The sequence below is a fragment of the Neopelma chrysocephalum genome, unplaced genomic scaffold, assembly GCF_003984885.1.
Source record: "Neopelma chrysocephalum unplaced genomic scaffold, ASM398488v2 Primary Assembly neopelma1_61b, whole genome shotgun sequence".
Taxonomy (NCBI): Eukaryota; Metazoa; Chordata; class Aves; order Passeriformes; family Pipridae; genus Neopelma; species Neopelma chrysocephalum.
The window spans coordinates 3,371,977-3,386,042 of NW_020897717.1; the positions used below are offsets into that span (position 1 = coordinate 3,371,977).

The 14,066-nt window shown below is 37.1% G+C and overlaps 1 protein-coding gene across 3 annotated transcripts in view; it reads right to left on the reverse strand.

Annotated features, from left to right (window-relative positions):
- Positions 1 to 14,066, reverse strand: part of RBKS (ribokinase) — a 71,165-nt gene that overhangs the window by 15,018 nt on the left and 42,081 nt on the right. For all 3 annotated transcript variants that reach the window (XM_027681957.1, XM_027681955.1, XM_027681956.1), the window contains one exon: positions 5,998 to 6,186. In XM_027681957.1, coding sequence (XP_027537758.1) covers positions 5,998 to 6,186 — 189 coding nt within the window. The remainder of the gene's footprint in view (positions 1 to 5,997; positions 6,187 to 14,066) is intronic.

Genomic DNA, 14,066 nt, shown 5'->3' on the forward strand with positions numbered 1-14,066 from the left:
AAGAAAAAGAAAAAGAAAAAGAAAAAGAAAAAGAAAAAGAGAAAAAGGTTAGGTTTTAGGGTTAGGGTTAAAGAAAAAAGAAAACTTTTGTTGTCATTTTACTCCTTGCTACATCCTTGGGTAGGAAAAGGTTAAACAATCAACAACATTTTTCTTTTCTTAGCAAGTTAGAGAACTGTACATCAGACACATTGTCTGCCAAATGCTTCATTTACTACCAGCTGCATTTTTACTTTGTTGGGAGATAGCTGAAATAAAATCACTGTTCTTTGTGCAAACGGCATGCTAAATAATGTACAGCTACAAGATTATTAAATAGCAAAGGCATTTGATAATATTAGAGTCAACCACAAGTCCCACTTCTGCTGATGCACAGAATTTTGAGTAATTAGTCATTGCACAGAGTGTTGTATTTATATCCCCTTGAGCCTCAGACGTTAGGCCACAAAGTCAGGAGACAAAGAATTGCTGTTATTAGGAGGACTGTTTTGGATTTATTTATATTCTAAGGCTTTATTTCAGTGTCCACTTCACTCCTCTGGCTCAGGCTTCCTCCAAACGAGAAGATACAGCTAAGTCAGAGAATTTTTAGTGTAAACCATATTTTTACAGACAAGACCTCGCAACTTCAAGCAGAAGCACTTCAATGAGTTTACAAAGCCCCCAGAGAAGCACAACTGGCCTGAGGTTATATGACAAGCCTGGGAAAAAGGCCTCCCAGGTTCTGTTCTGATCTCTAACAGACTTCTCATGGCTTATATGCAACACATTAATAGCAGCTCCAATTTATGGACAGATAAATTGGTATACAAAGAAGACAAGTAGCTCTCCCAAGGATTTACAGCAAGTCTTTTGCAGAGCTTTGGAACTCTTACTCAGTCCTTTGTTCAAATTGCTAAACCACACTGCCTTCTTTAGACCACAATTGCTGCACAGGCCTGAATACTGTGACATATCTAAAATTATATAGCTACACACTTATATGAGGCTTTATTAAAACAAAGGTTGTGTAACATCTTTGGAGTTCAATACAAAGCTGCTCAGTGAGTAGTCTACTGCTTAAAGACACCCTTCATAATTCTCTCCCCTAGTAATAGAGACAGATCTAATATATTGTAGTAAGAATTCTGAGACTAAATCATACACTCATGAAAAATTTCAGGCACAAGTGAGTAGATTAAATTTTGAATATTATCCTGTCTCCTCAATGAGTTTCCTTTTATAAGCATGGCACCTCAACCTGTGACCTCCTTAGCTTCCCTCAGCAGGTTGTGCACTCTCTATATTTGAAAAGCACAACCAGAAAATGCTGATACTATAAGAAATTATATGGTAAATTTAATGGCTGTGCTTAGAAATACTGTGAAATCAAACATTCTGGGTTCTCCGTGAGATTTAAAAGGGAGACCATGGACTTCTGTTATTACTAGGGGCATCATTGTGAACGGAGATTCTAAATTTTCATTTAAATATTGTGTGCCCAAGTGTTTACATTTGCCTTTCCAGAAAATACATCCATGCTGAAGCCAGATATGCAGATGGAATAAAAATTAGAAAGTCACCCTAACTGATGCAAGTATATATTCAGCATCTTCATCCAAGCTGGGCTCTGGAGCAAACACAGGTTACAAAAACTAATCCTAGATTACCTCCCTCCCCAAACTGATCTCCATCCTGTAACCTGGAAATGAGGGAGTGACAGCAGGGCAGCTCTGGCTTGCTTAGTCAGAGAGCAACCCATTTTCCACTAATGTAGGGGAGATTCTGCCAGTGCCATCTCTCTGATTTGAAGCATGGATCCTAGAGAGGACACCCCAGCTTCAACTGCAAGCAGCAACCACAGAGCAAAGTTGCAGAGCCAGCAGACACACTACAGCCTGCCATACCCACCAACTGCCAGACTACCCCACTTCCAAAGGAGGCCTGGCATGGATGACCCTCTGAATCCCAGATCCCAAGTTCCAGATGTGGAGCTTCAGACAGCCCAAATACCTCTGCAAAACCCACCTGCACACATCAAGCCCTAGGCAGGCCTCTTGGTCCCTAGCTGTCACTAGAAGTGCTCAGCTCCATATGATCCCATAGCGCTTTTTTGCAAAATGGAAGGGAACTAGTCTCACTGCTGGCCAAATTCCAGCTTTGAGTAATTACATTCTTCTGACAAATTTTCCTTGGCAGTTTCAATGGAATATAATTAGTAAATGTAAATAGATGTAAATAGTGCTGTAAATTACACTTTGCATGATTGTCAGAAGCAGAGGGGGAGAGTGAGGGTGAAGGGGCAAAAAGCAGAGCTTCGTTCTCTGATATGGATGATGTTGTGGCCTTCTCTCCCAACAGACACTCTCTCTCATCAGTGTATGTCACTGCCAAGACAGTGCATTCAGGGCTACTGCAGCAGGATCATGGTGTGGTTCATCACACAGATCATCCCCTTCACCTCAAGTACAATTTTGACATGATGTCATGTCCCACAGCTGTTTGTGAGCAGCTGCCATGTTCCACCTCAGCTGTGCTTCTGCTTCAGCAGCAGGCAAACTGCTTCACACACACACATGCAACTGCAAAATGAGCGTACATGATATTATTGTTTTCTATGAAATGCTTATCAAATTTGTGAATGGTTTGTGAAACCTTCTGCTACCAACAGAAGAAGTGTCATATAAATGGAATTATATAATTATCCTTCACTGCTATTTTAATGCAGCTTCATGTACTATTTTCACCTAGAGTGGAAATAGCTTCTTCCTAAAATAAAGTAAATGCATATACTTAACTCAATGTAGTCAAGTACATTTAAAAGCAACTATTTAAAGCAATGAAAATAGATTATACTATATACCTATCTTATGTTAGTACTTTATTATGTGTCAAATGTCTCATGTACAGCATGTTTCAAATACAAATTGATATGGCCAGTGGGATTAATTAGATCTTTCTGTCATCCAGAAAATTCAAGGATGATTTTCCAATAATTCACTTATTTTTCTGTTTATTCAAAATTTGCATATAGGAAATAGCTAGCAGAAACTAGTAAAATGAAGGGAAAGTTAATTTTGTTAACAAAAGCTTGTTGCACTATTAAGCTATAAGAGGAGAAACAGATGTTTCAGCTTTACAATACCATGTCTTGCAAAACTTCCCTCTGAACGACTATTCGTGCTCTACATGTTTTGGACTGTGTATGGGGAGGTCTGCTAACAGTCATGGAAAGCATTGCATACATTACTAAAGCCCACATAAAGATAATTAGTGCTAAAAAAAAGAATCAACAGGCCTTTTTTCCCCCCTTTATAGTATTGATTTAGTGTGGGTGAAAAATGCCAGATTTTAAGTCTTGAAGATTCATATTCCACCACAGAGTGGGAGATGGAGCCAGCTTTTCCCAGCATTCTGCCAATAAACACTTAGCTTAACCATCTCAAGGGCTAGGAAGAAGAGCCAGGCTCTACGGTCTATCAACCCTTAGTGCCACTGATGAACCTGTGGACACGGAGAATGGGGACCACCCAGACTGGGGCAAGGAACTCAAATTTTTAATCTTTGTGGCTGTACCTACCCAGGCATTTTCTTGTTCAAAAATTCTCAAAATTGCAGAAATACCAGGAGTAAGTATTGAAGTTGCACTGCTGCGGAGAGGACTCTGGGTAGTACTGCAGTGGTAGCAGCTATGGAAAAATTTATACAATGAAAGAGGCCTTTGAAGCTCATTTTGTATCTTACATGTATATCTCCTAAATGGCAAATTCTGTTTTAATTTCATTTCTGTAACATTTTGCAAATTCTATGACAGGGTATACACATCATTTACCTTTTTGTCTGGCAATAACTTTACTTTCTGCAGATGTAAACAATATTAACATGGCACATAACCAGATGTGATTGTGCCTGGTCTTTCAAGATGCTGAAGTTAGGGCAGTTTAAGGTAGCAACTTTTTTTTTATTATCAAATGCCATGCTAAGAGCATATATGTGAACAACTCTGAATACTCTGTGAATAAGTAGCTACTTGGTAAGCCACCTCACAGCTTGCTCCTTCCCCCAGGGAATGATCTACTGCAGAGATGCCCCTGAAGAGAGTAACATGTCCCACTAGAATGTTTAGTATTTATTTTAATAATAGAGCTATCCAGGTTAGTTGAGGATGACATTATTTTGCTAAGTGTTTGTAAGGGTTGCTTTAAAACCACTTGCTTTCAGGCAAAGTCATAATCAGGTTAAGTACTGTAAGACTTTTATAATGGAAGGCCAACACATATTTTTTCATTCAGTCTGCAAGAATAAACTGAGCACAGCTGTTTTACTGAAAACAGCCCACTGGTATTTAAGTAGATTAACAAAATTAACTGTGAAAATCCTCTGCTATCTGAAAGCCAATAACCTGTTGGCCACAAGGAGGCAGGGCAAGGATTTAGTACACTCAAATAAAATGCTTTTATTTAAAGTTAAATAAAAAAAAAATAAAAGAAAAAAAAATGAAAAACGAGGAGCATTAAATTAGTTCAGTCATGAAACTCTGAACTGCTAGGCAAGATAAAAAGCACTTTTTCATCCACAGTGTGTGGTTTCAGAATTGCTGTTTTATTCCAAGAACAGCAAATATCTTAAGATATGAAACAATAGCTGATCTGGCAGCAATTTTCTTCTTTTGAAGATGCAGATCACTCATGTTACTTCTTCATCACTTCTGTGTGATGTAGAAGAAAACTCTAAAGCTCAGCTTTGATAGAAGCAGTGGATTTACCAACTCAGAGCAAGAAGCCGTACTGCCAGGTTCACAAGGTGTTGCTCCCAAGCTAATAAATTCTGCCTCTGGGCAGCTTTAGGAGCTGTGCCTTTTACTCCCTTGGCACTTCTAATTCTAGGCTAAAAGCAAGCAGAGGCTGTTTGGCATCTGTAGTGCCCTACCAAGAACCTTATGCACAGTACACTACAGTGATACCTCCCTCCCTTAACTAGAACTTGAAGACATTCCAAAATTAGCACTAACTCAAAGTCAAACTTCTAAATGACAAAAGGGCAAAAGAGGAAAATAAAGCCATAGTATCTCTATTTCACAATTAAATTGAAAACTATCATATTTAACAACGAAAGAACGCTTTCCATGGCATTAGCATATCACAGTTCAAATCTATGAGTGATCTTCTGGTTGAGATGAAGCGACTTTACTCTTGGCTCTGCCACTGCATGCTACTGACCTAGGTAATTTCGGTCTCTTATGCCTCTGTTTCTTCATCTTTTATGCAGTTGCCTTTCTTCTTTGAGAATCAGTATGAGGTCCATGGATAAAAACCATGCTACAAGAACTAGTCATTATTAATGCAATTCAGATATGGAATGCACCAGATGGTAAAATCTCCAGGATTTTAATGAACTATTGTAACAGAACATATGTAATATGACGTTATTATAACAGGCATTTAAATGTATAGTTAGTACATACAACATGACCTGTGCTGCTCTCAGTAACTCCACTGGAATTATTTTGGATTTATGTCAGATAATACTAGGAACACAAAGTAGCCCCATATGTGCAATGTGGTAAGGTTTTCATAGTAATGTTATCTTAACTATTGCCTGTCCTGTTTTTATCTGTATCTATCATTTAGTTCTGAGCAGGAAATAAAAAAAAAAGTACCTAATGTCAAAGACTAAAATGCCTCTGATCAAGTAATTGACTGGGAAAAGGTGAAAAAATAGGACTGCAGCTCAAGCCACTGGCATCAGACATTACAGTCAAAGACAGGTACTTACTTCAGTAAAGGAGGAACATAAAGACACCACCACTATGTATAATTCTAGCTCATCTAAAATACAGACTATAAAACTCAAGTGAACTGACACTTAATATATGAGAGGCTGGAAGCAAGATATCAATTTCACATCATAAATTAGCCTTTGTGCTAGTGCCCAAAGATTTGGCTGATTACTCATTGCTTTCCCCTAGTGCTAAAGCAGTCTTTTCCAAAGCAAGACAGTTAAACCACAAAAACGTACCGTAGTGTCCACAGCCCTGACCTTCCCAGCAGGAACGTGCTTTGGAATGGGTTCTTCTACTGATATCATCATGCAGCCTTCTGCTCCAAGAGTAACAATTACAAGCTTACACCCTCTTTCTAACAGCATGCGTCCCACCTTTTCAGCATCTTCAAGGTTGCCAACTGGGATGCCCGTTAAAATTTCTGCCTGGAAAACAACCCACGCAAATGAAAATCATAATCTGACAGCATTCATTTTTGGACAACAGTTGCACTTGAAAACAGTATTTAATATCTTTTTAAAATGTGTATTGTAGGATGATCATGAAACCACTTTCTACACTGATATTCAGATATGTCTTGCTACTCGTTGGAAACCAGCATGCATTTCAGGTGCAGCAGACTAATGGAGAGCAGCCTATGCAGAGAGAGATGCAGGAGGCATGGGTTCTGTTTCAGCTTCTACAACTTACCTGGTGTACAACCCTTAGTAAAATCACATTTCTCCCACATGCCTCAGTTTTTACATCTCTGAAATGGACACAATGACACAGTCTTGGCAAAAGCACTTTGTGGTCTAATGTGAAAAATGTTACAAGGCAACTTGGTCACTATTGTTGAGGGATATTTATCTCTAAGTGAGAAACTTTTTAAATACTTTTTAAAATTCTCAGTGTTAAACCAGAAGGGGAAATTCTCTTCAAGGAAAAAAAAATTGCTCAACTTTGACCACTTTGTTTAGTTTTATATACATTTTTTGATGAGAATACCTAAAATTTATCTGTCTTTACTAAATTTTGTCCTGCTTGCCTGAGAAAAGGGAAGTCTTAATACAAGGTTGCTGCTGGATCCTGAAGAATGCAGCCTGAAGTATTTGCAGATAGCTGCCTTGTAGCTGAACATAACTTCCACACTCTTAGGGTTTATTTTCAGTGGAAAACTTACTTTGGAACCTCTTCAGCAGCTAATCTCCTGACCTCTGCTACACGGGCAGCTCAACTTCTTGGGAAACAGCTGCTGAAATATTTCAAACTACCTTCCTCTGCCTGACTGAAATTTGAATTCAGTGCACATACTTCTTGATGTAACAAACTGTAAACTATAGTGATTAAACAACTGCTTCATGGAGCACAGGCCATGCCTGTAGTAAAGAGAGGGAGGGCAGACAGCTGGGGACAGGAACTACTACAGCCATCTACAAGCAAACCGCCCCCAGCTGTGAGTCAGCGCCTGCTCACCACTGTCATTTCCTGAGTTTCAGCCTGACCCAGGCGAGAGCAGCCACCCTTAGGCTCTGCAGGGCCAGATTATGCCAACACACTCCCTAGAGTTTATCATATCACTAGCAGAGGACTTACTGGTTTTAATTTTCAAACTTCTATGACCCAGTTCTGCAGTCCCTACTTAGACAAATGCACAATGATTTCAAGCACTGTTGATCTGATCACTATGAGAGGGAGGCTGGTGTGGCAGGACTGGATGGGTAAACTTGTGGGTTGCAAGGGCAAGGTGTGGTTAACATGTACACAGAATTTAAAACTACTTTTTTTAACCACACTGATCCCAGACAAGAATATACTAAGCTTTAAATTATAAGAAGGCAACTAAACCTATCCAATTTTCTCTTTGGCATGTCACCATGCTACTCAAACTTCTCTTGCAGTATGAACTATTTAAGCAAATTAAACATATTTCAGGCTTTAAAAGGCTATAAAAGTATTTAAAAATAAGAAAACTAGTTTTCAAAATGTATCTCACAAAACCTTTTGAATGTATCTTTTTGCAAGGTTTGCAAGGAGTTAATACACCAATAATGTTTTTGGAGTAACTAAGGATAGATGATAAATAGTATTAAAATATATACATAATCTATTCAGGCATTTAAAGACTCTGTGTCTCTTCATGAATTTTGAGATCTCTGGAGCAGGAACTATGCATTCCTGTATTCAAAACACCTAGTACATCATGTTACAAGAATAAAAATGGATTAACACAAATCCTTGAATGAAACTGGGAAGCTGAATTTCCAGTGTACTTTATGAAGGGCAATAATTCCAAACATTCTACCTATGCTGCAAAGTCTCCAGGATGAAAGTGGATTTGGTTTTGGTAGAGAAACAGTAAATCTAATATGGGTTTACTTACCTGGTATACTTCTGTAGCTCATGAGTAAGATAAATGAAGTATTTAAATACAATATTCTTCCTGATGAAATGCACATCCTGTACGCTTAGCATTAAGACTGTACTCTTCTTTGTGCTTCCTATGTCCCAAGTCAACAGGATTTTTTTTTTTGAGTAGAGAAAGAATTGTTCTGGGACTGATATGTGAAAGGTTTTGCAGAAATCTTTCTTTTCATCTTTACACTGCTTATACCAATAAATGAAATTTTTTTGAACAGAGTCTGTATAAAACTAGATCTTCAGCTGCTTGAAACCACTATCATCTAACTCATCTACAGCAGGATGGTAAAACTAAAAAACAGTGGAACAAGCTGTAAGAACCATAAAAGTAGCAGAAGCCAGACAGATTCTGTGCCAATAATTAGAGATTGTGATAAATGTCAACTGATGTTAAATACTATGGTGACTTTTTAAGTTCCTCCCTTCAGTAGAATCTTATTTAAAAAACAAACTGTGGTACAATTGAAGGAAATAACTAATGGTTATGTAAAGAAAAAATTAAATAACAATACTAAAAGCCCAATGTGGACATTTGCCATACACTGTACAAAAGAGCAGCAAATTAAGAATTTTGTTTTTCTGCAACTAGTCTTATAAAACTACTCAGTTAAATGGACCTAATAAAGCAAGACAACATTCCACACAACTGCTGTCAGAATAAACCTACGATGGATATTATATAACTAATCTACACAGAATTTTCACAATTTTGTTTACAAGAGTGGTAGAAAAATTTAACTAAAGCTTTTAATTTCATTGATATGAAGATTCTTGGCCACAGTCCTCACTAATCTTAGTTAACACTCCACCACTCTTTAGACTGCAGAGTCTAGTCACAAACCAGAACTGCTACAGAAAAAAAAATGGCCCTGATTTTTCCCTTCCACTCCTGTTGACATGGCCCATTCTCTTGTGCCAGCACAGACATTTGTGTGGCCTGGAAACAAACTGGATTTCAAGGCAGATCTGTGCTAAAATTAACACCACCCCCAGTCCCACACCACCCCCAAAAGTCAATCCAAAACAATTAACTTCTTTCAACAGCAGTACTAGTTTACACTGCCTAAAAGTGAGAATGATCCTAGCATATGAACATTTGCCAATTGTTCCTAACTGTGGTGCATTTGGGGCATCCTATGGCTTACACAGCCACTTTTGTGGAGATGTTCTGGATCCTCTGCTTGGCATTCACAAGACCAAATCTGGAGCATCATATCTAGTTTTGGGATCTCTGGCACAAGTTAAGACACTGGCATTCCACAGCATGCTGCAATGGAAGGTCATCAAGACAGTCAGGTAACCAGAGACTAGGACAGTCAGGTGACCAGAGACAAGAAAGAGGAGGCTGGAAAAAGAAGGATTGTTCAGCCTTAAAAACTCATGGCTAAGGGGAGATGTTATTGCTGTCTGCAGGAATTTAATAGGTGGGTATAGAGAAAAGGAAGCCAGAGTCTTCTTGAAGATGCACAGGGATAGGGCTAGAGACAACAAGCACAAACTGGAACATGGGAAATTCCAGTATTAGGACAAGCTTTTTCACCACAAAGGTGATGAAGGAGTGGAACAGGTGCCCAGAGGTCATGAAGTCTCCAACCTTGAAGATTCAGAACTTGACTGGACAAAGTCCTGAGCAATCTGACCTCAACTGGCCATGCTTCACCGCGGTGTTTGACTAGAGACACCCAGAGGTCTGTTCTTAACCTCTACAACCCTATGATCCTCAGCAAATCTAAACTGGTGAAACAACAAGAAGTGTTAATTCTTTGGGGAGCAGTCTATCATTTGGCCTGTTTTTTGTACACCTAACACAATAACAACTTTGCAAGTGTCGCCAGGAACTGCTGGAAGAATAATAATAAATAATAACAGGGAAACTGTTCCAGTTTTAAGGCTAATCCATCTAAAACTATATATGATAATTTAAAATATTTTTAATTTCAAATATTTAAACACAGTAAGCCAGTTGGCTACAAACTTGGCTTGTACCTTAGGAGACTTCTTTGAGAATGACAAAATAAGAACTCAATCTCATTAATTCTAACACATGTGAACAGTCCTAGAGAAGCAGTACAATAGATTTGGTGTATAACCAATTGCAAGATCAGGCCACAAGCCAAGCTAGTTCCAGTTGTTTCAAATTATAAAATTTTTACGTACATACAGGCAGAAATACTTATCATACTGGAATAATTAAAAGCTGATTGAAATGAATTGGCCTGAAGCTATTCCCTTCCCTCCCAAAAGTAACATCTTTCATTTTAGACTAAATATGGGAAATTTCATAGTTTCCAGCAACTGATAAAATCAGGTTTAGAACAAAGTTGGAATTAAAATATACTGTGAATTGCTGGCTACTTCTTTGTAATGGTAGAATAGTAGTTCTCCATTACTTAAAAGAGAAAAGGCAAATTCAAGAGATATTATGAAATACTTTATTTATAATACTTTATAAAAGGACCTGTTTTTGTTTTGACTACTAGAGATATCAATTATATTTTCTTTAAAAAGATTATCCTTAGTATTAATCTCTTTATACTAATAAGCAGTATCCTAAATGTCCTTATCCCAGACTACAGATATAGTTTTATAAACCTGATATTTTCTGAATCTTGCGAAAGTCAATATTGTCTCTTGATTTTGGACATACTAATAAAAATTTACCTTACTAATATTTCTTCCAAAAAATGATCTAGCTTCTGGTAATAGACAGTAACACTTAAAAAGAAACAGTAGGAAAGTATCTATTTTTCTTTATTATTTTTGTATATCTTGCAGTGTTATTTAACAAAATTAGCAATTCACTTACATTTAGTTGTGCTGCTTTCTACTGTTGAAACTCCAAAGTATTCTGCTACCATTTAATTAAATCTTTGCTAGGCCTTCTTTATGTTACAAGCCTGATACCTACTTTACACTGGGGAGAAAGCAGTTCCCAGTTTTGCATTAAAAATAGTTTGACAAACTTAGTCATTTACTGCAACCATTTAGGAGTTTTCCTTCTCCTGAAGGGCTCCTCAGTATTCTTTGAATGGAGAAGCAGCTGTTCTTTAAAACATTTAGGATCAAATTGAAATCGCTGATGTGCAATGTATTTTGGTTCCTAACCTGCAAGGCTGTGTAACTGCATGCACACACTAAATAAGAAAAACAAGACATGAACTGTATTGACATTGTGGTTATGCCTAGAGCCATCTGCAGCAAGGAATCACACAAATACGTGGGAAAAAAATGGTAAGTATTCCAAAGAGCTCATCTTGTATAGGGTTGTCTCATTTTCAACATTTATAGATGACTGAAAAGAACAACCATTAGTTTTCACCAAGATGACATTGGATACATTTATTTTTCATTAGAAGAATTAAGGGAATGGAGAACTAGCACATTCCTGCACAAACCTCGGGGATTAGGCTGTGCTACATCTGGGAATTAACAAACTAGTCTCAACAAGTTTGATCTTTCTGGGAAAAGATAAAACTGAACTACAGGCTAAGCAAAGAAAGAGCTGATAACCTTGCAAGATTTGTTCTGACTTTTTTTTTTCAGGAACCACATAAAAAGAAAGTAATGTCAGACATAAAGAAAATTGTTATTGCAACAAGCAAGAGTGAAAAGAACAGCTTGTGAAGAGCCTTTTAGACAAACTAATGGTAGATAATTCACTGATAGAGTAATTCTGTTTGCTTCTCTCCAGCACATAAATCCATAAGAACAAGCTGTGCTGTTATACCAGATACCACATGTGATTTTATTAAATCCTAAAGCATTTAATGAAGGATGGAGTATAAAGTGTTGATGTTGTATTTGATATTTGCATGTTTGGCAGCCGACATCCCATGGCTGACACTACAGCTGACATATTTAAACTTTTATTCCTTGACAAAGGCATTCCAGATAAATCCCCCTGACCTTCATGGCTGTAAATAACAGAAACTTCTGACTTAGTAATAATTCAGCTCATCACAAGGACTACTCCCTTTTTCTCATCTTAATAATACAAACACTCCACACAGTGGATGAGAGGTCTTAAGCTAAATGGCTGGTGTTCTGTTCTACAGCCAACACAATTTCTGTTTCAAACATACTGTTCACATATTATCTGCAAACCATAGGATTTTATAATTTAAAAGTAGTTCTTGGTGAACAACAAAGATAGGGACATTTTGGTAAAACTGTGATAAATACTTGTAAATGTAAATTACTAAGAAATGCAAACCAATCAATAAAAAAAGTCTGTGTAAATTTAATCTTGTCTTAGCACACACATGTGCTAAAAAGAATGTCTTAGAAGCAGTTGAACTGGGTAGCTCTAAAGAGTTCATCTTTAAAGCCAGGATGGTTTATTAATTATTTAAAATACTTACTGAAGATAAAGAAGAAATACACAATATTTTTTTTCTGGTAATACCTAAAATACCAAATAAAAAATAAAAGATCCCAAAAGGTGTAAGGCAGGAACATAAATAGGATTTTGGCTAGAAGTAAGCTATTTGAGATGTAAAAATTCCAAGCAGGAGAGGCAATGGAGCTGGAGCAGAACATCTCAGGAAAGCAGTTGTAAGCAGGGCATTCAATAATTCAGCCAAAGAGAATAATAATTTTTAAAAATCCAAAAGAATAACCATTTTCTCAGAGCAAAGGTCCATCTTATCCAAATGCTCTTTTATAACTGTGACTGCCAGTAAATACTGATGGAAATTTAAAAAATAAAAAAAGTAAAAAAATCTTTTCCCTATATATGTTTGGGATCATCCAAGTCTTCAGTACTCCCTGATTTAAGAAGATGGAGGAAATGCATATCTAGTTAGTTGAATGGATAAAGCTGAAAAAATTAGAATTATCTTTAGGATTCGTAGAATCAACTTGTTGCTTTTAAGTGCCATACAGAGATGTGACTGGTAACCTTTATTTGGGTATGCAAACATTTATCTCCATATCAAACTTCTCAAGTGTCTTCATTACAAAGATCTGAAATTAAAGCAAGTCATGAAAGAAAACAGAAAACAGATGGCATATGAACATAAAACAATTACTAAAAAAACAACTTTCAAACTTGTGACATAAGAAAACCAAATGCTTCATTTTCCTCTTTTCTCAGCAAAAAGAAAGGAACAATGGCAACAGTTCATCCCTGAAAATCAGTTCAATACAAGTCAGACACACAGAGAGCATGAAATCAAACAAAATTGATTATTACATTCATGCTAACATAATTGATTTCAATGCGAAGTTTGAAAAGGTTATTGTTAAAAGCAAAGGTACTTATGTGCCATTCTTGTTCTCAGAATAGGAATCCTACACCTGGATCTGTGCTGCCATGATACGGTTGGCAGGAACTTCCATAGGTCTAGCATTTCCATAAATTGAGAAGAGATGAGCTTCATCAACAGTAGAGAGCATATTTCTGTACCTGACTTGCTTACAGTGATCCCAGCTATCTTCACATGGTAATTATTTTTTACAAGAAAATAGCAGAAAAGACTGCAAACTGTACCCCCAACTCTGCAGAAAAGGTAGATGAGTGAGCAGGGATCTATTATAATTATACACCTGTATTTCTTGTTCTCCAAATAGAAGTAATTTTCTCCATGTGGTGGTAATAATAATAATAACGCACCCTGGCTCCAGCAAACTACACTTCTCAAAGAATGTCTCTTTCAAGACTGTCCTCTAGCAATAAAATACAACAAAGGGAAAACTTTAACATGTGTGTTGCAAAGAGCAATGAGAGAAAAGTCAGGAATAGACAAGAAATGAAAAACGAAGTTTTGTTTCTAACATATGGGGGATAAGTTTTCACAGGGGAAAAGAAATTAACTAGTGGCATTATGAAAAAAAGCAAACAGCAAATGACATTTATTAAATACTGGGAGAGTAGGGGTGTCCTCTTCATCACATAGAATTGAGT